The 23,715-nt window shown below is 46.1% G+C and overlaps 1 protein-coding gene across 1 annotated transcript in view; it reads left to right on the top strand.

Moving 5' to 3' along the window:
* Positions 1-2,193: 2,193 nt before the first annotated feature.
* The window catches only part of LOC116517817 (protein sidekick-1-like), a 359,367-nt gene continuing 337,845 nt past the window's right edge, over positions 2,194-23,715 (top strand). The window contains exon 1 of the mRNA XM_032230993.1: positions 2,194-3,129. Coding sequence (XP_032086884.1) covers positions 2,871-3,129 — 259 coding nt within the window. The 5' untranslated portion in view covers positions 2,194-2,870. The remainder of the gene's footprint in view (positions 3,130-23,715) is intronic.

Consider the following 23,715-nt stretch of genomic DNA (forward strand, 5'->3'; position numbering starts at 1 on the left):
AACCTTGGCCACTTGAAGATGTCCGGACTTCAACTCCCAGAATTCCCCAGCCAGCATTCGCATCTTCAAGTTGCCAAGGTTGAGAAACACTGTCCTAACCACTGGGGAATTCTGGGAGTTGAAGTCCAGACAGACATCTTCAAGTGGCCAAGGTTGAGAAACACTGCCCTAGAAGGAGCTTTGGGGCTCGGGGAGGGGGGGGCTTCCATGGGTGGGGTGGGGCGAGAGAGACCCCCCTCACCCCCTTAAAATGGTGGGAAGGGGTCTCTCAGTTTGCAGCTCATTGCTGAGGAAATAAAAGAAAATTTTCAGTCCTCCCTCAAGGGTTTCAGCTTCCATTTCTAAATCTTGGTGATTTTATTTTTTTAATTCTCACTAATCACCCTGCGGTATAGAATAGGAGGGCAGGTGTAGGTGTGTTTGTGTGTGGTGTGTGATTTATTTATTTGTTTATAAAATGTATTTGCAGCTCATCTTGTATCCAATAACTCCCTTAGCTACATGCTAAAGAAAAAGGGGGTTCAGGATAAAAACCGAGGGGGGGAGGGAGGGTTGGGAAGGAAGGCCAGGAGGGTGAAAACATCCATTTACGAAATGGAGAGATGGAAGAAGAGAAAGGACCCCCCCCCAAAAAAATGGCACCATTTTGGTCTAGTTGTTAAGGCTAAAAACCAGGAGGTTGTGATGCTTAGTCGTATCCCTTTGTTGAATGTGTGTACTGTGAGATCATCTTCACAGTAGACAAATTCCTTGTGCGTCCAATCACACTTGGCCAATAAAGAATCTTGTTCTGTTCTATTCTGCATTCTAACCTATCCTATGCTACGCTATCCTATAGTCTATTCTATCCTGCATCTATCTTACCCTACATTCTATCCTATCCTATGCTATCCTACATTTATTCTATATTTATTCTATGCTATGCTATGCTATGCTATGCTATATTCTATAGTCTATTCTATCCTGCATCCTATCTTACCCTGCATTCTATCCTATCCTATGCTATATACATTTTATCTATATTTTAGTCTATCCTATGCTATGCTATGCTATGCTATATTCTATTCTATAGTCTATTCTATCCTCCTATCTTACCCTGCATTCTATCCTATCCTATGCTATCCTACATTTTATTCTATATTTTTATCTATCCTATCCTATCTATGCTATATTCTATTCTATAGTCTATTCTATCCTGCATCCTATCTTATCCTGCATTCTATCCTATCCTATGCTATCCTACATTTTATTCTATATTTATTCTATCCTGCATCCTATGCTATCCTACATTTTATTCTATATTTTAGTCTATCCTATCCTATGCTATGCTATGCTATGCTATGCTATATTCTATTCTATAGTATTCTATCCTGCATCCTATCTTACCCTGCATTCTATCCTATCCTATGCTATCCTACATTTTATTCTATATTTTATTCTATCCTATGCTATGCTATGCTATATTCTATTCTATAGTCTATTCTATCCTGCATCCTATCTTACCCTGCATTCTATCCTATCCTATCCTATCCTACATTTTATTCTATATTTTATTCTATCCTATGCTATGCTATGCTATTCTATTCTATAGTCTATTCTCCATCCTATCTTACCCTGCATTCTATCTTATCCTATGCTAACCTAGATTCCATCCTACATTCTATTCTATTCTGCGTTCTATTCTGCATCCTGTCCTGTCCTATCCTGCGTTCTATTCCTATTCTATTCTGCATTATGCTATGCTATGCTATCCTGCGTTCTGTTCTATTCCACATCCATCCCACCCCATCCCTTCCCATCCTTTCCCACGCAAGCCCCGGAGCTGCGAGGGATTCCAAACGGGCTGCGCGCGGCTTGGCGACGTTCTGCTGTGACGAGAGTCTCAATCTTTTTTTCTTTTTTTTCTTCTTCTCGTCCTGGCAGATTCTTCCAAGGGTTTCGCGCACGAGGAGCCAAGCCGCCGGAGTCCAGACCGAGCCCGCCTCGGGGCGGCCACCACCTCCCCGGCCGCCGCCTCCCCCACTACCCCGCCCCTACGACCGACGGACGCGCTTCCCGCCCCGGAGCTGGCGGGGAGGCGTGGGGCGCTTCCCCTCCGCCAGCGTCGCTGCTTCTCCGCGGGAGGGAAACTCGAGCAGGTCTCCTTTCGCCGCCGCCGCCTCCTCCTCCTCCTCCTCCCGCCGGGGGTCGCTGGTGGCGCAGCTTGCCGGATAGGGCAGCACCAGCGGCGGCTTCTCCTCCTCCTCCTCCTCCTCCTCCAGCTCCAGCCAGGCTGCGCTTCACCTGTAGGCGGCGGGGCTCCTCCAGTCTCCGGAGCCGGGCAAGGCGCCAGCGCGCGGCTCCCCCCCGCGCGTGGAAGCAGGGCTGGGGGCTCGTCGAGGCGCAGCAGCTCCGGCGGCGGCGACAGCAGCAGCAGCTCGGGAAGGTCCGATCCCGCGGCGCTCTACCCGGCGCAAAGGACTTGGCCAACTTCGCCAGCCTCGGAGGACGGAGCAGGCAGGGCTGAAGCCAGGCGGAGAGCAAGGCTGAAGTCCCCGCCGCCGCCGCCGCCTCTTCCCCGCCAGGCAGGGCAGTGCCAGCCGCCAGCCGCCGCGTCCTCCAGCCTTGCAGCAGGGAAGGGAGGCGATCGCCGCGGCGGTGGCGGCGGCGGCGGAGGAGATGGAGACGCCGCCGCCGCCACTGCCACCACAGCCTGCGTCGCCCGGGTCTGGGGCTCGCCTAGCCGGCGCAACCAGGGAGCAGCTCCGCGCCGGGGCCGCCCGCGCCCGCTCCGGCTAAGCTGCCCCTCCGCCGGGACGACGGCGCAGCCCGAGGGACCCCTGCGCTCCGCCTGCCCGCCAGCGGCTCCGTCCGCCCTCCGCCAGGCTGCCATGCGGGCACCAGGCTCTGCCCGGCCGGGGCAACTTCGCCGGGACTCCGCCGACCCCCGACGGGACTCTACGCGCAGCCCAGCGCAGGGCCGGGACTCTCCCCGGCGGAGCAACGGCCGGGCGCGGATAAAGTTAAACTTCTGCTGCGGAGACCGAAGAGGAAGAGGCGCCGGCGGCTTCTCCCGCTTCCCCCGCCGCTGTCCGGGCTGGTGGGCGTTGCTCTGGGTCCAGCTCCACGTGTGGCGCGCCCTGGCGCAAGGTAAGCGGTCGAGGGACCACCTCGCCTCGCCCGCCCTCCCGCCTGTGCCCGTAGCTGCCTCCGCTCCACTTTGCCAGCGCCAGGCATGAATCTGCAATTCCGCCCCAGCGGAGCCAGAGCCGGGGGGGGGGGAACTGGCAGCCGGGACCGGTGGCTTCGGGGATGCTGGCTCTGGCGCCCCCACCCCAGACGCTGCAGGCGGGCGAGCGGACTGGCCATGGGGGGCTGGAGCGGAGCGAGAGGCGCTCCCCGGAGGGCTAAGCCCAGCCTCTCTGCAGCTGTGAGCCTGGTCCCCTCCGAGCCGAGAAACGGGTGGTGGGCGAGCCAGCCAGGCGCCGGGACGAGGGGGGCTCGCTGCTGGCCGCCGGCGCGCTTCTTGGGCCTTGAAGGTCCAGTCCAGCCCGCTCTTGGCTGGGGGGCTCCGGGAACCGGCCAGGAGCGAAGTCCAGTAGCCCCCGCCTGTCCCCCCTTGAGAAGGGGAGGGGAGGGCGAGTTCCGTTGCTCGTGGAAGTTTCCCCTCCGGGCCTTCGCGCCCAGCTTGTCCCCCCCCCCCGCATTTGAATCTCCCCCCCCTTCTTCTTGCCCGAGAAACGCGAAAGGCCAAGCCAAATATTGGCAAGCTTTCTCCCTCCCCATCCTTTCATAAATCATCTCTTCAGTGAAAGTGGCCCCTTCTCCCCTTGTATTTTGTACTATTTCCCCCCCCCCCTCCCGGCCCCTCTTTTCTTTTTCTTTTGGATAAATACCATCATGACCTTTGGGAAGATAAATATTTGAACGGATATTTAAACGAGATTTCTCGCCGTCCGCAGTGAAGCCAGTTTTGCGTGCGCGGGCTTGAATCAATTAAAATGACCTTTCGGTTGTTTTTTTTTCCCTCTCTCTCCCCTCTGGTTGAAGAGTGAAAGTAACTTTCCCTAGAGAAAGGCATGAGCCTCCCTTCTCCCTGATTAGCTAATAAGACCTGAGCATTTGGGAGCCGTCAAGACAAAACAAGTCTGCAGCTTGGTGCAAACAATAACTTGGAAATAAGCCTTGTTGGTGTGTTCAGTAGAAATTGCTTAAAAATGTACTGAGGAACTGGATTATGTTGCCAGAAGTTTTATTTTATTTTTTTGGGAAGCATCCGTGTTCTGCAGATTTAAGAAAGAAAAAAAGAGAGACTGCTGTTTCTTGTATATTGAAAGATGTTCCTTTAGTAGTTGATGTTATGGCTTGGGTAATGAGTGACCTTCTGAATATTGTTGAGCGAAGGCCACTCTGTGCAATATAACACACTTGTAATGGTCAGGGGCGTGCACTGCCAGGTCAGGAAATTGCATTTCAAGGGGATGACAATACAGAAGCCCTTAAAACTCACTGGGCCAAGGATTCAGCTTGCTAACATATTTTGGCCAGTGATTAACTGACCACTTCATTTACTGCTAATTCCTGAGCATTTTTTTCATAGCGCTGATGGAGGAGAGCATGCAGCAAACACCACTTGTTCAGATCCTGAGGCTGTGGCTCCTTGTCCCATAAAGTTGATTTACCTAGACGATTAGGATTGAATCTTTCAATGAACAGAAGGGCACAATGGAAGTTTGTCCCTTAAAGCGAAAGGATTGGAATTTTGCTGGTACTTCAAATGCCTGAATTGGTCAGGAGCCCGGGACTCTTATGGGTTTCTTGTAGCAACTCAAAATAAACAGACCAACAACAGAAGAAAGTCTTGTTCTAAGCTATTAATAAGTCCAGGACAAGCCGCTCTCATGCCCCATCTCGAAAACTAGACTATTTAAGATATAAACTTTATTATTGGCGCCTGCAACATCTTGTACGTTCCATTAGTTTTTAAGACTCATTTCAAGTATTAGAAACGAGGCCTGTGGCATTCGGGACTCTGTGTCACTAGAAGTTTGCGTGAATTCTTTTCAAAGGAAGACCAGACACGTGTGGATATCACCAAATCGTTCAATCAAATAAATGTGGTGGCTTTGGCAAATGATCCAGTATTTCAGAGCTGGCGGCCTTTGTGTGTGTGTCTGTGTCTGTCTGTGTGTGTGTGTGTGTGTGTGTGTGTGTGTGAGTGAGAGAGAGAGAGAGAGAGAGAGAGAGAGAGAGAGAGAGAGAGAGAGAGAGAGAGAGAGAGAGAGAGAGAGAGAGAGAAACTGATGTTAATTCAGGGCACTTGGGCAAAAGGAACTGGAAGAAATCCTTTCCAGGGAAAAGTCAAGCATTTTCCCAATTGTGCAGATTGTCATCTGAAGTGAAATCGCATGACAAAATTGCTTAGAGTTTTCATCCTAATTTGAGGGCATTGGCAGCACTGGATAAACCAATTTCTTGCTGCTCTAGATTAGGTTGTATTGATTCTTTTTATCTGTACCTGTAGATTGGGGGTGTCCAACCTTGGCATCTTTATGGCTTGTGGATTTCAACTCCTAGAATTCCCCAGACAGCATGACTGGCTGGGGAATTCTGGGAGTTGAAGTCCACAGGTCTTCAAAAGTTCTCGAGGTTGGACACCTTTGCCATAGATCATTACTATTTGAAGTTTTCAAGATGGGAGATAATAACTTTGCCTCTCTCGAACATAGTGGCGCTAGTTAGAATAGAATAACAGAGTTGGAAGGGACCTTGGAGGTCTTCTAGTCCAACCCCCTACCTAGGCAGGAAACCCTACACCACTTCAGACAAAGCGTTGTCCAACATCTTCTTAAAAACTTCCAGTGTTGGAGCATTCACATTCAAGGTTATCTTGTTTCATATAAATAACAGAATGACAGAATAACAGAGTTGGAAGGGACCTTGGAGATCTTACGTTGGCTCGCTTGGACATCTTGAATGGGCTGCTAATTTACAGGTAGAGACTCGGGTGGTCCTTATTTTTAATGCTTAATAGGAATTAAGACTTTCACCCTATTTAAACCACAACTATCCCTGCTCTGTTTGTAATCTGGTTTTGGAATCTTCAATTTATATATATACAGCCAATTCTACTTGGCTATGATCGTACAATGTTGGTAAATTGTTCATAATTGTTACAATTAGTGAACTGAATCTGAGATTATGTTAATTTCCTATTCGTTAGCATCTGAAAGAGTTTGAGACCAGTGGGACAAAACTTTAGCTGCCAGATACAATGAATAATTTTGAGCCCCCTCTGGTTTTACATGTCTCAAGCAGAGATAGTTCAGCATTTATATTTCCCAGAATATTTATAGTGCTTCCATTTCTCCCTCCCTCTCTCCCTCCCCCCTGTCTTTCTCTCTTAAATTAGCACATGTTCCTTACTGACTTTTCGAATAGTTTTTGGTTTTCATTTTGTTTCCTTGGCATATGTGAGCATATTTTCATACAAAGTAACTTCCTTCCAGAAACCTAATACAAACATACCCAATCTAACAATTCAGCATGGGCCCAGCTACAGATTAATCACCTACATAAAAGGCATTAAACACATTGTTACTAAACAGGTTACAAACAAGAGACAGACCCACACACAAAGTTACTTTGAGTGTAATTTGTTGATTGGCCCAAAAAGGTTTCCCCACCCCACCCTCTCCCCAAATGGCTATGGGGATTTCTTTACTGGATCTACAGCTCAATTGCCCAGAGGCCTTTTAATACAAAGTCTTACAAGGGAGATTATTGGAAGCAGTTTATAAAATGGAGAAGGTCAAATTTAAAAGTGATTACAATTGACAGATTATGAAGACACACAAAGACACACACACACACACACAAACCTACCTTAAACCTTCAACTTTTTCAGAAGTTTTTCTTTTAAGTGTTATTGTTTTCCCCTAGCGACCTCATACCCCTCATTTATGACCCAGATATTGCCACCCCCAAGAAGAGAAAGAGGTGGTTATCCAGTTATAAGTGTACTTGGGGGAAGCTGGTTATTAAGATTTATTTCCACTCCGATGGAGCCTCTTGTGCTGAGGAGAGGCATGGAGATGTTGATTTCTCTTGAACTCATGCTGAGTTGTCTGGTTTGAGATGTTGTTGCGCAGTGCCATGCCTCCCTGTGAAACCACCCACCGGCATGGCAATGTGGAATTCTGTTTGACCCCTAAGATATGAGCCGGGGAGACCCCCAGTTTTCCCCCTGTCATTCTGCCTGTACACGGGGCTGCTGAAAGCAACCATCCAGGGACTCGAAGTGCCACGTTGTTAGTATTTATCTAACTATCTATCACGAATGCTTTTCTGCCCCCTCAATCACTCCCTTTGAAGCACCTTGCCTGAACAACATATGTTAATCACCTCACAATAATTAACACATTATCGGTGTTATCAAATAACAAGTAGTTAACGGAAGCTACAACGCGCTGGTAGTTTGCTAATAAACCACAATACACTCATCGCTTGCTAATGCTGCTTAACGTCTCCCACCCCCCCACCCCAATATTCTATCTGGATGAAGGTTAAGAGAGGTGGGGCAGGGTCTTTTGACAGGTGCCTGTGGGAGGGGCTGTGATGGATTGGGCGAGATTACAACTCTGAATACAAGATAAAGAAGGCAAGGTGGTTACAGGCCTGGAAAGTAGGGAGATGGTTTGAACTGGATTTGAAGTGATCCAGCGCCTCCGTTGGGATCTCTTTAAATTTGCCAGTAGAGGAAAGACTCTTCACAACCCTGTCTCAACTCAGCGACCCTACTAACTTCTCAATGTAATTAGTGCAACGAACCATGTGTGATACTACCTGGGTCTACTCAAGAAGTTGACTCAAGAAGTCTTCTGAAGAAGAATGCACGTGTTGTGGCCCGCCAGCAGCCAGCGGAACTGGCAGCAGAGTCGGACAGTGAGGAGGTTGGGGAAGGGCATGGGCCAGTCCTGGAGGCTGGGGAAGGCTCTGATGAGGGCTCTGCATCAGAGGCAGAGAATGGACTGAGGCCGTCTGGCAGTTCTCAGCTGCCTTCAGAGCTAGACGGCAGTGAGGCAGAGGAACAGCTGGAGCCTGTTCCCAGTGTGTGCATGTGCAGAGCTGCCAGAAGAAAAGAATAGCTCAGAAATCAGGGAAGACTTGGGAATGAACTCCCCGCGGAGATTCGGACCCTCCCCCCTCTCCAGGCCTTCCGGAAAGCAGTCAAAACCTGGCTGTGCCGGCAGGCCTGGGGGTTGATGAGTTCCCCTCCCCTCTCGACTTGTATGGCTGTATGACTCTTGTGTATTTTAATTATATGTATTGTGTTTGTATCCCCTTTCCCCTTTGGAGTTGTTCGCCGCCCTGAGTCCCTCCCGGAGAAGGGCGGCATACAAATAAATTAAATCTTAAATCTTAAATAAAGCCACAGGTGGAAGGTGATTGCCCCTCCCATAGGAAATAAAAGAGGATCGAAAAAGGAGTGGGCTTTTGCAGGAAACAATTCGTTCGTTCAGTTGTTAGAATCCTTTCAGGAGTGTGAAGATCTGTCCGTGAATCCCAGAGACTCTGTGCCCAGTCTTCCCTTGCACAGCACCTCCTTTGCAAAATATTCACATGGCAGCTTTCCAAGCTAGATAAGGTCTGTGGTCATAAATATTCCTTTGAAAGACTGTTTGCCAGGCCTTTGCTGGATGTGAATGAGATGAATTCATGTTTAATAAAAGGGGTTTTGTTGGGACTAGGAATCTGCTTTGTGCTTTTTGGGGAAGCCTAGCTCAGAACAACAACCTATGACCTTTGTCACATGATCATTGCAGCCTCCCCATGGCCCCATGGTCCAAATCTGGACACTTGGCAACTGTCTGATATTGATGAGGGTCGCAGTGTCCCTGGGGTCACGTGATCCTCTTTTGCACCCTTCTGACAAGTCCATGGGGAAGCCAAAATCACTCATAAGCATGTCACTAACCTAAGAACTGCAGTGATTCACGTAGCAACTAAGGTGGCAAAATGGGGGCAAAACTCACTTAACTATTGCCTTGCTTGGCCAGAGGAATTTTGGGCTCAATTGTGTAGCTCTTGGACATCCTAAATGCCACCTACCTGGTCTGAAACTGCTGCCTGTCTTTTCCTGTGAGTCACCAGGTCCAAATAAGGAGCTGCCCTTAGCTCATAAATCCTTTTTCCTCCTTAATACAACTAGAATTATGAAGGGAAAAGGCATATCTTACAGGAGGAGATCTTTCAACATACTCTTTTCAATAATAAGCATTATTTTAAGCATTGAAAGATGGCCTAGGCAAATTATTTCTTTGGCACTTAACAATAGGAGCTGAGTTCATTTTTTTTTTTAGAGAAATAAAAAGCACAGGGTATAGCTTTAAAGCATTCTTTAATGTACAAAAGGAGTACTTTAATGTTTAAAGAAAGAGAACTTGCCAGGTTTCCTTAGATTAAAGAGATGTTGGTGCACGTTTTATGACACTTTGATTCAAATCTATTAATTTAAAGTGGTATAAAGAGCTGATACTTAAAGTGAGATTAATGTTCCGTGTGCTTATTAGAATCCAAAAAAAAAAAAAAAACCCAGATGGAAGAGGAACATATTGTTATGTGACAATGGGGCTTTTAAGACATCAGATATATAAATTGGCAGCATTGGCAAAAATGTGCTAATTTTAATAATTTCATAGAAGAGAAACAGCATTTACCTAGAGGGGGATATGAAGAATTCCAAAATACGCTCAGTTTACCAACTTGCCATCCATCACACACAGAGAAATATTTGGAAAGTCACAGTACAGCCAACGATAGAGTGTAGAAAGAACTGTGGAAATTTCTCCTGACAGGTTGCAAATCACCAGATCAGAAATTTTAAGGGGAGGGGGCTTTACAATACACAGGAGAACTACTTTCTTCATGATTCATTTCAGATAGTTGCAAAATGCAACTTTCCCCTTGTTGTCTTAATTGTATGTATATACGTATATATTTGCGTTACCACTGGCAACAACTTTGTCGGGAAAACCGTATTTTCCAAAATGGCCTGGAATCCTTTCTGTCACCTTGCCAGCATGTGGGAAGGATGATATGTGGGGAGGTATCTGATCTCTGGAGTAAGTATCACTACTGCTACCCCAGGGATGGCATTGGGGAAGACAGATGGAAATACTTAGCTCCTTGAGGTTGGCCTCTCCATTAAGCACCAGCAATTTGTTGCCTTGGGAAATGTCGAAATTGGCATCCTTAAAAAAAACACACACAACGAATTTCACACTTGGATTGTAACAAAGAAACTTTTCTCCTTGTAGCCAAGATGAATTTGAAGACCTGATGGAAAACATATTTTAGTTTTTACTTTGAGGAGAAGGATGGTTAAGACAGATGTATTGTCATCGTTGAGAAAGTGCATTGTATTTATTGTCTCACCAAAGATAAGAACAATAAACTTAGACAGGAAATCCTTCCCCTCTTCTGTTTTCTACTTTAGCACCTCCAGAGGACCTCTATCTTCCTGCTTAAGCTCTGTTATGCTTTCCAGTGGCAATCTGCTCTTTATTTGACTTATGAGCAAGTCAGGAAAAAAAAAAGGACTTCCACATGATACTGGTACTGAGGGACAGATAAGGGCAGCCCTTTCCGATCATGAAAAACGAGATAGCAGTTTGTAGGAAAACCCTTTGAAGTTTCCACACAAGAGAAGCCCAGGAACACAACTCCGTCAATGGTATTGGTTAGCCTGCATTTTATTCTTCTTCCTAAAAGAGAGAAAACGTGCAACAATAGAAAACGATTCGGCAGGAACAACGATCTGATCCGCTATTCCGATCATTCATCATTCTGTGAATACAGACTGCCTTCTTCTTCTTTTTTAAAAAACTTACGGGTTTTGACAGCTGTGTACTTCTGTTTGCAGCTTTGGCTGGAGCAACGCGGTCTATTCTAAAAGGCAAATAATAACATTTCTTGTGAGACCAAATGAAAAGACGTTTGTATCAGATCTGAGAGAGCAGGGTTAACGGCATTCAGCGAGTCAGCCAATTGTGCACGGCTTCCCTTTCAAAGCTTCGCCCTAAAAAACAACAACACTTAATTTCACTCAGATGCAACAGATTGTTTTTTTCCCCCCCTTTCTTTTCAATTGCGCTCCTCAGAATATTGTGGCTTTCACTACCCACCATTTTAATATTCTTGTGTGCTTGCCAATCCACCCTGTTAACCGGAATAGACAGAATTATTCACTCTGGTATGGTATCTATGGCCAGGCTCCTGTCCCCTGAATCAGGAACGAGCGCTTATCACAGATCCATCCTAGAGATGAGCCTTGGCATCTAGGCCCGTGAGGGCAAACCTATGGCATGAGTGCCACAGGTGGCACGCGGAGCCATCGTCTGAGGGCACGTGAGCCGTTGCCCTAGGTCAGGAGTTTGGCAATCTTAAAAACTCAAGAGCCATTTCGACCCATTAGATCACACAGGGCTGGCTCCTCCGGGTTCCGTCTACCAGCCAATGCATCTGGCTACTATACCCAGGGGGAGGGCCTTCTCTGTGGCAGCTCCGGCCCTTTGGAACGAACTCCCTGCGGAAAATTCGGACCCTCACCTCTCTCCAGGCCTTCCTGAAAAGCCGTTAAAACCTGGCTGTGTCGGCAGGCCTGGGGGTTGATGAGATCCCTTCCCCTCTCGATTTGTGTGGCTGTTGGTTTATTTTATAAATGCTTGTATTTGTAGTTTCTGTGTTTCCCTTTCCCCCCCTTGGGTTTGTGCGCCGCCCTGAGTCCCGCTGGGAATAAGGGCGGCATATAAATAAATGAAAACCTAAACCTAAACCTAAACTGTTTCCCACAGAAAAGAAAACTCCGGGAAGCCACAAAAACTCTTCCCGTGCCTGACTATTTCCTGAGCAGCCCCCAAACTAGCATATGTAGTTGAATTACACGTTCTGTTTCACCATCTGGGGAGGGTGAAAACAGTCCTACCTACAGACTGTTTCCGGCCTCCGGAGGCCTTCAGTGAGGTCTACCAGCTCCAAAATGGGGAGGGGGGGAGGGTTATGCGTGCATAGCCAGAGGTGGTTTCCTGCCAGTTCTATAGAAGAGGTTCCACAAACCTACAGTGCCGTTTAGAACCGGTTCCAGCTCCCTCCCACCCGCCCGTCCGCACATCATCAAGATGAAGAGCGAGAGGAGGAATTCTGGGAGTTGAAGTCCACAAGTCTTAAAGCTGTCAAGTTTGAAACCCCCTTGGGTTTTTCCCCCCTAAAGGGTTAGGGGTATAAGGGTCTTGTAGCTTGGCAGCTTTAAAACTTGCGGGCTTCAAATGCCAGAGTTTCTGAGCCAACATTTTGGTTGCTAAGCAAGAGAGTTGTTAAGTGAGTTTCACCACATTTCACAAGTTGCCATGCCCACCCAGTCACATGGCTGGCAAGCCACTCCCACAAAGCAGGCCACACCTACAGAAGAGGTTCTAAACAATTTCGAAACCCACCACTGGTGAATGCACAGGGAGGTGCATGGGGGGATGATTGAATTATGGGTGTGGGCACCCACGTGCTTTCGGCATCCGAGCCATCACTGATCTAGGCAATAGCACCTGGAATGCTGGCCTTAAACTGAAGTTGGAGAAGTACAAGAAAAGGGAAGGCTGCTTTTCTCCTCATCCCCATTGAGTTTAATTCAAGCCTGGTGTTTGTGCCTCTCTGTCCCATTGCTCAGCGTTCTGGGACACGGCGGTCTTATCAGGGGTGGGATTGAAAGTTTTTAGCAACAGGTTCTCTGCTCCATTGCTGGGTGGGCGTGACCATGGGGTGTGTGGCCTACTCGGCCTCTGTACCATAATGGAGGGGGGTGTTTTCACCCTTTCCAGGCTCCGGAGGCTTTCCTCGAGCCTCTGGGAGTGCAAAAACGCTCTCCCTCGGGTTCTAGAGGCCCATTTCTAGACTTCCAGAACTTCCAGGAGGCCCGTTTTTTGCCCTCCCAGAGCCTCCACGTGGGCCCTGCACTTACCTGGCATGATGAATGGTCCACGTGGAGACTGCTGTGAGGGAACAGAGGGGGGTGGGCGAGGCCAACCAGTCCTTCCAATTACCAGTTCGACGAACCAGATGCAAAATTAGCATCCGGTTCACCTGAACCGGTCCGAACTGTCTGAATTCCACCCCTGTGTCTAATTGACAACTCATCTACTTCTGATTCCAGCCCATAATATCTCTACCACTGCTTTGAAATTGGCAGGGTTTCCACCTGGTTTATTTAGAGCTTGGCAATGCAGGTAGTCAGGTTGAGGATCGAATGAGCGCCATCTGTTTCTTTCGGCTTCGCTCTTACTCTCCCAGACATAAAAAGATGTGAATTCCCCTAGAAGGGGCTTTGCATATTTTTCAACAGCCTTGTAAATACTTTAAAAAAAAACCACAACCACCTTACTTTCATTCAAAGAAGGACAAACCTACCTCTAACTTCCAGATCTATCTTGAAACATTTAAGAGCCCTCACACTTCAGAGAGATTCTCCCTCATCCACGTCATGGTGTCCCAAAGGTGCTTTACAAAAGGCACTGGACTTTCTGGGGTGTTTTTTTCCCCCGCTTGAAAACATTTCTCTTCTTTGTTTTCAAGGTGGGGGGGGGGAACCTCACCAGTTGTCTTTTGGAAAAAACACCCCTGGGTGTGTGTGTGTAATAGCAATAGCAATAGCAGTTAGACTTATATACCGCTTCATAGGGCTTTCAGCCCTCTCTAAGCGGTTTACAGAGTCAGCATATCGCCCCCACAGTCTGGGTCCTCATTTCATCCACCTCGGAAGGATGGAAGGCTGAGTCAACCTTGAGCCGGTGAGATTAGAACCGCTGAACTGCAGATAACAGTCAGCTGAAGTGGCCTGCAGTACTGCACCCTAACCACTGCGCCACCTCGGCTCTTAATGAGAGAATGCCGCTGATTAAACTGATCTCTGGGCATTATGAACTTTGAAATCCTAAGGAGCCCAAGATCTGTAGGAGAAGGAGCGGCAGAACCTGTGGGCGGAGTGAAAAGAGGAATCAGCCTAGAATCTCTACGTAGTCACAAGCGATCTAAATTCACCTTCCTTGTTAGACCTTTCTCTGAAGCCAAGCAAGGGCTAATTCTGATGAGAAGGTTCCTATGCATGAATAGCAGTAAGTCACTTCACCTGCAGACCTGATCTTTCCTGCTTGACACGAAGGGGGATAGTTTTTGCTTTAATTATAGAAAAAGGTGCAAGGAACAAGCCAGCAGGAAGGTTTTATGGACTGTAAATGTTTGGTCCGGCAACAGACCTCCTTCCCACGTCCTTCCAGATGCCGATGGCTCCCACTCCTGTCCTCTGTGATTAGTGTACACGCCATCCTTTTCGTTTTCAATGATGGATGTGTTTGTTTATTTATTTATTAAATTTACTCACCATCCATCTTGCTGTCACACAATTCTGGGTGGCTTAACAGTCTGATAAAATGATATTAGAAAAGATTAAAACAGTAAGACCACAAAGGCATTAAAATCAACAATGAAAGAGCTTAAGGTAGTGGGAGATATACAATAGAGTGGAGGCGGGAATCTTCTCTCGGGATGCATGTATGTACCTTTATATACACACCTGTTGTATATGCATCCGGTGTGCAGTCTTAGTTCTGTCTGCTTTTTGGAGTGCAGCCCACAAATATCCAAGATGCCTTTTGTCTGTCCCGCAACCTGATCCATTTCTATTATTACATCTATTTCTTCCTCATTGCCCTTTGCTTTGTTCTCTTTTCCACCTGCCCAAATTCAGGGATCCGTTTTACCAAGAGATTTGCCCCGCAACCTGGGTGGGGGGGGGGCAACCTTTCGTCCATCTGTGTCCCAGTTTCATTCTCCCGTCCTTCCTCTTCACTCCCTTCCTCCCTGAAAACATTCCTTAATCTGTCTTTCTTTCCCCATTCTGCGTTGCCATTCTATTCTATTGTAGATAGAAATAGTAAGTCTAATTTCCTTCTATTCCTCCCAGCCAGGAATTTTCCTCTGCCCAACCACATCTGGGCCATTTCCTTCCCTTTCCCTTTTCTCCTTTCCTTTCTCCTTTCCTTTCCTTTCCTTCCCTTCCACTTCCTTTCCTTTCCTTTCTCCTTCCCCTTTCCTTTCCCCCTTTTCCTTTCCCTTCCTTTCCCCTTTTTCCTTCCCTTCCCTTTCCTTCCCTTCCCCTTCCTTCCTTCCTTTCTCCCTTCCTTTCCACTTCCTTCCTTTCCTTTCCTTTCCCCTTTCCAATTTCCTCTTTCTTCCTATCTTTTTTCCTTTCTCCAGAGCTGAAACCTTTCGGATTAAATGGCAATTTGCATTGTTAACCGGGCAGCTTGTGTCCCTTTAGATTTTCAGAGGGACAGTTGTCAGGTAGCTCTGCGATGGTGCGAGGTTTCTACATTTCTCCCCCCCCCCACTAGGTATTTCACAATGGAATCCATTTGCTCAAGTGCCTTGCCTTTCGCAAAGACATAAATCGTGTGTACAAACTTTGCAAATGCATGGAAATCAAGGGAGAGAAAATGCATTCCCCAAAGAGACAGGGGAAATATTTCTAAGATCTGGGCAGGTTGTTCACTCTCCCAGAATTTAATTTCAACACTCCTCTCCACCCCACTTAAGAAGATCACTCCTAAAAAACAGCAACCCTCTGATTGTGTTCCTGTTATCCTGGTGTTGGTTGTTTTGTTTTTTTTTTGCCATCTGCCTTAGCCGCCTCTCCTTGTAGGTGCTAAATTTACAACTTCTAAGAGGAAAGGAGAAATTTTTGCAGGTGAAGGCAAAGATGGACTTCTAGAGAAAGGAATGGGGTAACACCTGCGGCTTCCTTGCAGGCAGTTGCTACTTGCTACAGGTAAGAAGAAAATTACACGGTGGGTTTAGAATCTTCACTTGATGAGGATTGTTAATTTTCGAGATGATTATAGACAACCCACATGCTTGAAAGGCTAATAATTTGAAGGCGCCGAATGATCTTGTCAGTTGTTCAAAGCTGGCATTTATTACAGAAGAATTGTCATTAAGATAGGAGCAGAGTTGGCTCTTCACACTTCCAGGTGGATATTTTGTTATCTCCTCCCACCCCCCCACCCCCCCAAAAAATCTTGACAAATCTGAGAACTGAGACAGTTTAACTTCTGGCAACTTCCCCAAAAAGGAAGTGGTTAGGTGGCTGATTTGTTGGAGAACTTTATCCAGTATAATCTAAAGCTCGGATGCTGGGCCTGATCCATCCAACTAACTCTCGACCTGTTGCATCTGACTTAGAGATCCTGTGTAGCCTGTCAAGATTGGTGAAGAGTGGCCTGGTGAATCCATTCGGTTTTCATCCCGTTTCTTATTTTTATGATGGATTAATGCAGATGATTGGGGTGATAGCGTTTATTTGGTTTTAGACCTCTAAAATTGTTCTGATCTAGCCTTCCTGTGACAGTAAAAATCACAAGCTTAGTTCCCCCCCCCACTTTTTAATTTAAACGGCTGTGAATTATGTTCATTCACAGCCCGTAATGAGTCACAGATAGTTTGTAAAGAGTCCGACAGAAGTCTGCCAAAGTCTTTCAGGGTAAGGCTGATAAGCACCCACCTTTATCTCCCTTGAAACGCTGCCAGAGACCTCATTGCCAATTAGCTTTGCAAGGTCACATGGAGCACAGAGTCAAAACGGAGCTTCAGAGTTGAAACCGACCAAAACGAACAAAAGTTGCTTCCAGCAAAGGCTTACGTGCCTTTGCTCCTCCTTTATGTCTTATGGGAGGGGCCAATCATCTCCAACCCTTACTCCCAAGTCGTCACTTTGTCTTAACTGTTCTTGCCTCCTGGCAGCTCTGTGCATGCACACACTGGGAACAGGCTCCTCCTGTTCCTCTGCCTCATTGATGTCAGATTCTGGAGGCAGCACATATGTCCCAGATGGTCCTGGCCCCCTCTTTGCCTCCGACGCAGAGCCCTCCTCCGAGCCTTCCCCAGACTCCAGGACTGGCCCATGTTCCTCCCCAAAAATGACACCAAAGATCAAGAAATGTCGGTTTCCTTCTTCCATGCATTCCTAGAAACTGGAATGTAAGCATTTCTCTTTCAGATAAGAAAGCAGCTCTTGCATACCTAAGCATAAAACAGGTTGTGACGTTTGATAGAATTTATGTCCAGTTAAATGAGAGGGTGTGGGGGGGGGGAGAAATCTGGCTAGGGGTTACTCTGTGGAAACCTATAATGCCCTTCTGGGAAAATTAGTCGTCGTTCTTCCTCCTTCATCTCCATTCCTAGCAGATAAGTCATACTTAATATTTATTTTTCCTTTTCTTAATATTATTTTAGGGTAATGGCAGATCTTTTGAGTATTGAAAATGCCCCCCCCTCCGCTGCCAGATGTTCTGTCAATGGGAAGCTTTTTTGAATACCAAAAGCAACACATGTTCAGCCTTCATTTTACAGAAGACCAATTCCAGGTGTCCCAGGGGGTTCTAAAATTTCAAGCATTGATGCTACAATATGTTATCACCCATTTGCCCAGAATGGTTGCCAATCTAGTGTTTATCACTCGGGGATGCCTACTTTGAACTGCTGTGCAATATGGTAATTTTATTCCATTCCCTTTTCTATTTGCTCCCTTCTTCGCAGAAGCGTTTTAAAAAAAAAACATATGCTAAATGTAGGAAACCAGCTTAGTGCTGTAGCAAAACAGGGCTTGGGTTAAAATCCGTGCATCGGGGGATTTATTTGATCCTGTACATCACTTCATCATGCTGAGGTGGCGCAGTGGTTAAATGCAGCACTGCAGGCTACTTCAGCTGACTGCAGTTCAGCAGTTCGGCTGTTCAAATCTCACCGGCTCAGGGTTGACGCAGCCTTCCATCCTTCCGAGGTGGGTAAAATGAGGACCTGGATTGTTGTTGGGGGCGATATGCTGACTCTGTAAACCGCTTAGAGAGGGCTGAAAGCCCTATGAAGTGATATATAAGTCTAACTGCTACTGCTATTGCTATTGTCATGTTTTATCTTTAATTGCTAGTTTAATTATTTAAAATGGATTGTTCTGAGCTACTCAGAAGGTCGGAAGTGGTGACCACGCGACTCAGGGATGCTGCAACTGTCCTAAACACACTCCACTTGTCAAGCAACCAATTTTTGATCACGTAACTGTGAGGATGCTGCAGTAGTTGTCAGTGTGAGGACGGTCGTAAGTTCTCTTTTTGCAGTGGTGTTGCAACTTTGAACCGTCAGTAAGCGAATTCTTGTACGTCGAGAACTACCTGTGTATTTTTATGCAATCAGTTGGAATCCATTTGCTGTGTTCTGCCCGAGGCTTCCCGAGAAAGCATAAATTGCAATCGTAGTCCCCCCCAAACCCTCCTTTATTTATACGGCTGTGAATTATGGTTATTCGGCTTCCGCACGGCTTCCCCAGCAATCTGTGAAGATTCCGACAGATGTCTGCTCAAGTTGCCACAGTCTTTCAGGATGATGTTGATAAGTACCCGCCTTTATCTCTCTTGAAATGCTGCCAGAGACCTAATTGCCGATTAGTTTTGCAAGGATAAACTCAGCACGGAGTCCAAACGGAACTTCTCAGAAGCTCGAACCAACCAGATGAACTAATTAGCAAAGGCTCACGGCCGTTTGCTCCTCGTTTATGTCTTATGGGAGGGGCCAATCATCTTCAAGCCTTACTCCCGAGTTGCCCCTTTTTTTCTTAATTGTTCTTGCCTTCTGGAAGCTTTGTGTATGCGGGCACTGGGAACAGGCTCCCCCTGTTCCTCTGCCTCCCTGATGTCAGATTCCGGAGGCTCCAGAGGCAGCTTTGCCTCTGACGCAGAGCCCTCCTCAGAGCCTTCCCCAGACTCCAGGACTGGCCCATGTTCCTCCCCAACCTTCTCACTGTCCGACTCTGCTGCCAGCTCCACAGGCCGCCTGTGAGCCGAGGTGGCGCAGTGGTTAAATGCAGCACTGCAGGCTACTTCAGCTGACTGCAGTTCAGCAGTTTGGCTGTTCAAATCCCACCAGGCTCAAGGTTGACTCAGCCTTCCATCCTTCCGAGGTGGGTAAAATGAGGACCCAGATTGTTGTTGGGGGCAATATGCTGACTCTGTAAACCGCTTAGAGAGGGCTGAAAGCCCTATGAAGCGGTATATAAGTCTAACTATTGCTATTGCTATTGCTATTGCTATTGCTCTGGCCCACAACATCCATCTCCTTTACCTGAGTCTGTTGTTGCTGTGGTTCTTTTATTACAACAAGGTCTTCCATTTTTAACCTGGGAAAAAAATGAACACGCTCCATTCTGTGGCATGATACATTTGTTGTGATCGCCTAAGTGTTGCAAAGGGTAGGCAACACGGTTGAAGTGATAGCCTCCTTTCACTTCAACAGAACATCACACTCATGTGCTTAAAATATTCATGAGCTGAGCTGCTGCATCTAGAAAAAGTATTTAATGGGGCTTACGGTAGCATACAGCAACTTGAAAATTTGGCAGCTGTAATAACTTTTTTTTTTAAGCATTAAAATCTATGGAAGCAGAGCCTAATATTTTGGCCCAGCTGTGCATTGTTTTTCTTTCTTTCTTTTTTTTTAAAAGCAAAGTTACAATTTTCCTAAGCCACTGCTCTAAACTGCATTAAAAAGTAGTCGTATGGTTGCTGCTATGGAATCTCTGGTTGTCATTCATCTTGACTTAATGGCATGTTCTGTTTACTGCTGAATCATTGCAACTTGAAACAAATAGGCATGATGATGTGGTAAATTATGACATATTCCAGCTTTTATTTCCCCATCTATCAATTTGTACTGATAGGAGGTATCCAGCTGTCAGTCAAAGTTGAGCGCAGAGGGTAATGATATTTACCACAGATTCGGATCCAAGATTGATTTCTATCACATATTCATGTAAGCAGATTAGTTCTGAACACGCTAACAGAACAAGCACCCTGTTATTAGTGCAAGAAAATCAATGCCTCCCTTCACTTTCTTTTCTTGCAATGAAACTAGGCTCCAATCTCAAAATCTTTCTGGCGCCAAAGTATTGAAAACAAACCAAGTTAATACCTCAGTTTATCTCAATGTGTATTCATAAGACATATTTCAAACCTGAGAAGTTTAAAGCATCTTGAATAGAATAGAATAGAATTCTTTATTGGCCAATACAAGGAATTTGTCTTTGGTGCATATGCTCTCAGTTTACATAAAAAGAAAAAAAATACATTCATTAAGAATCATAAGATACAACACCTAGTAATACATATAGGTTACTAAATAAGCAATCAAATCATACTAGGAAACAAATAAAACAATATAAATTGTGGAGATAAAAGCAACAAGATTATAGTCATCAGTGGAAGGAGATAGGTAATAGGAAGGAAGAGAAGAATAATAGTAATGCATTCTTAGTAAATTATTGACTGTTGTGGGAATTAGTTGTTTAGCAGAGTGATGGCGTTCGGGGAAAAAACTGTCCTTGTGTCTTAGTTGTCTTGGTGTGCAGTGCCCTATAGCGTCGTTTTGAGGGTAGGAGTTGAAACAATTTTGTCCAGGATGTGAGGGGTCTGTAGATATTTTTACAGCCCTCTTTTTTTGAAGGCTCGACCTAACTCAAGCAAGCTAGCAAAAAACCACCATTTGAGACCAGCTTTAATTATCGTCTGGCATGTTTTGTCCTGCGGCTATTGAAAATGGTGGCCTTCCGGATGCAGGGAAACCCGATTCCGAAGGCAGGACGTTTTCGGGAGTTGCTTCCAAACACCTGACACAATTTTCACAAGCGGAATAGTGATGCCAGGAGGGTGAAAAACGGTCAGGAAGTTAAGATGCTGAAAAGGGTCTTTGCAACCTTCGGAGGGCTGTACCGCCTGCGATGTTAACAAGGCCTTCTAGCAGAGCCGTCAGTTTCCATCATATTAACTTGGACAGTTTTCTCCTCCCTACTCCTGCTTATCTCCACTTTGATCCTGGCTCCCAGAATTGCCTCGAGATGAAAAAAGTCATGGTTTACAGTCTCGTCGAACCAACCCGAGAGGATCATTACTCTTCCCTACTCAAAGCAGGGCTGGCTTTTAGTTGTCGGGAGGTGGGTGGGATAAAGATCAAATCCCATGAACCCGGGTGCTTGAGATGCCAGCCAAAAGGATTTGGGCTCTGTATTCTGCTGCTGGCATAAGGAAAGTGTTTGAACTGCCAGGAGGACTCAAACAAAAGACACCTGCACACACGTCATGTAACTTGAGCGCCTGTAGTATCTTGCGGACTGTGAAAACATGGGATGAATGCAACAAGGCAGGTGTTTGCCTGACTAAGTAGGAAGCATCCTTCAAACGTTTGGCTCCTTGACCTGGCCGGGTTGTATGGAAGGATCTGGTGACACCAACTCTGAGCCCTGTCAGTAGTTACTCCTTTAGGAACAGGTTTATCTGACGCTGTGTAAAATTGGCTCACTGGTTTCCGCATTCAATTTCCCCATGCGCCCTGGAGTAAGGCTGTTTGGGGGAGCACTCGGGATCCCTCGGCTGCCCTCCGAAGCTGGCTGGCATGAACGGAAGGGGTTCGCTAGGGGCGGGCTGGGTGGGCAGGTGGCCAATTTCCCTCCCCTCCCCTTCTGCCAATCGAGCAATCAATGGAGATCGCTTGTCTCTAATCTCAGGCAAGGGGTATTCTTTGTTAATCAGCCCATAGAATTGTCAGTCCCAATAGCACCGATGAGTGGGAGGAGGTGCAATTCCAGTCTGCATTGAAACCGGTTAAAAATAAATATTTCCTTCAACTTAATTGGTTTTAACGTCGGCTTCCCAGAAACAAAAGGGTTTTTAATCATGCTTTCATTTTAAGATCACTACTGGTGTCGATTCTTACCTGAGACCATGTTTATTTTGTGTGTGTGTGTGTTTGTATGTGTATATACACACATAAGGGCTGTGTAACTTTAGGGCTTTGAAGGCAGAAAAGTGCTTAGGAACATGCTGGTGCATTAGCAATAGCCATAGAAATAGACTTATATATCGCTTCACAATGCTTTACAGCCCTCTCTTAGTAGTAATTTACAGAGTCAGAACATTGCCCCCAGCAATCTGGGTCCTCATTTTACCAACCTCTGAAGGATGGAAGGCTGAGTCAACCACGAGCCAGCCAGGATCGAACTCCTGGCAGTGGGCAGAGTCAGCCTGCCATCCTGCATTCAAACCTCTGCGCCACCGTGTCTCTTACCATTAACTTAGCAACTGTGGCTTTCGAAAGCAGTTTTGTTTTCTGATGGGATGGGATGGGGTGATTTGGTTGAAGAAGCCCAAGGAGCTGTGGTTAGGTCTCCTAGGAGATCTTTTTGCCTTTGCAAAATGGATCATTTATTTTATTTATTATCTACGTAATCAAGGCGGCATCCCTCTTCCCACAAAACAAGGACCCTCCAAGCCAGGCCTGCCCCACTGTAGGAAGGCTGGATCTAAACCTTTAGAGCAGGAGGATTCAACCTTGGTAACGTTAAGACCTGTGGACTTCAATTCCCAGAATTCCCCAGCCAGCACAGGTCTTAACCTTGCCAAGGCTGGATCTCCCATGTTTTAGTGTCTTCATTCCCAGTCTGACACCTCTCCAACTAGATCATACCCGTCTAATTTCTTTTCTAAACACAAGGAATTTTCTATTTGTTGAATGTGCATATTCTCGAAAACTAGCCGCGTGGTTTGTTCCATTCATAAGGCTTCAACATGTGGCACAACAATGAACAAATCCAGTTTTCTGGTCAGTGAGAACTAATTCCTTGGACAAGCCATCCTGCTACAGAGACGTAATAGCTAGTTTAGTGCAAATGTAACAGGGCCCAAAATACTCTGTCATTTTTAAACCTGACTGTGCTCCCTTCCATTTTATTAATGCAAAAGGTACTTTATTCTCCGGAGTAGTAAAACAATAATATAGTCTAAAGGTTGCTAAGGTAATCTTTAAAGTTAACTCCTCTTCCAGTTGGCTGAAGATAGCCGTGACTCACTTCTACAATTCCCTAGCATTGCTACGTTGCCAGGATACTGGAAAGAAGTTTTATGAGCAGTACTGGAACCACACATTAAATAATTGTTTCCATTGTTCTGCTTAAAAAAAAAAAAGAGTCCAGGAAGCCAAAAAGATGATGAAATCCCGTTGCATTTCCAGAATGGATGTGCATGCAGAGTCCTGAATTTGTAGGTTGTTTCCCGTTCTAAAGGATATGACTAGTTCAGCCTTTAACTATTTGTTTTCTGAATGGGGAATAAGAAGCAGAGCAAAGAGAGAAGGAGAGAAGAAAGGAGAGAAGAAAGGAGGGAAGGAAGGAGAGAAGAAAGGAGGGAAGGAAGGAGGGAAGGAAGGAGAGAAGAAAGGAGGGAAGGAAGGAGAGAAGGAAGGAAGAAGAAGTAGGATTGTTGTAAAATAAGATGGGTGTATGGGATGGTAAGAAAGCAATCTCAATTATATCGTCAATTGTAGGGGAGAAAAATTGTTATAAATACATATTATTAACAACAGCTATGAGATTATATAATTGTGAATGTATATATGAGAAATAAAAAAAAAGAAGAAGCAATTTTTAAAAATGCTGAGCCGGTCACCACGATGATTTTTTGTTAAGCTCAGGCGTGTCTACAAGATATGGTTTTTTTTAAAAAAAAGTTAGAATGACATCTATGGTATGATTGAAGTTCTGTCTGTCTCTAATATTGTGACTCCCATCTGAAATTAATTCAAAGAAACAGAAGC

The sequence above is a fragment of the Thamnophis elegans genome, chromosome 14, assembly GCF_009769535.1.
Source record: "Thamnophis elegans isolate rThaEle1 chromosome 14, rThaEle1.pri, whole genome shotgun sequence".
In the NCBI taxonomy this organism is placed as follows: Eukaryota; Metazoa; Chordata; class Lepidosauria; order Squamata; family Colubridae; genus Thamnophis; species Thamnophis elegans.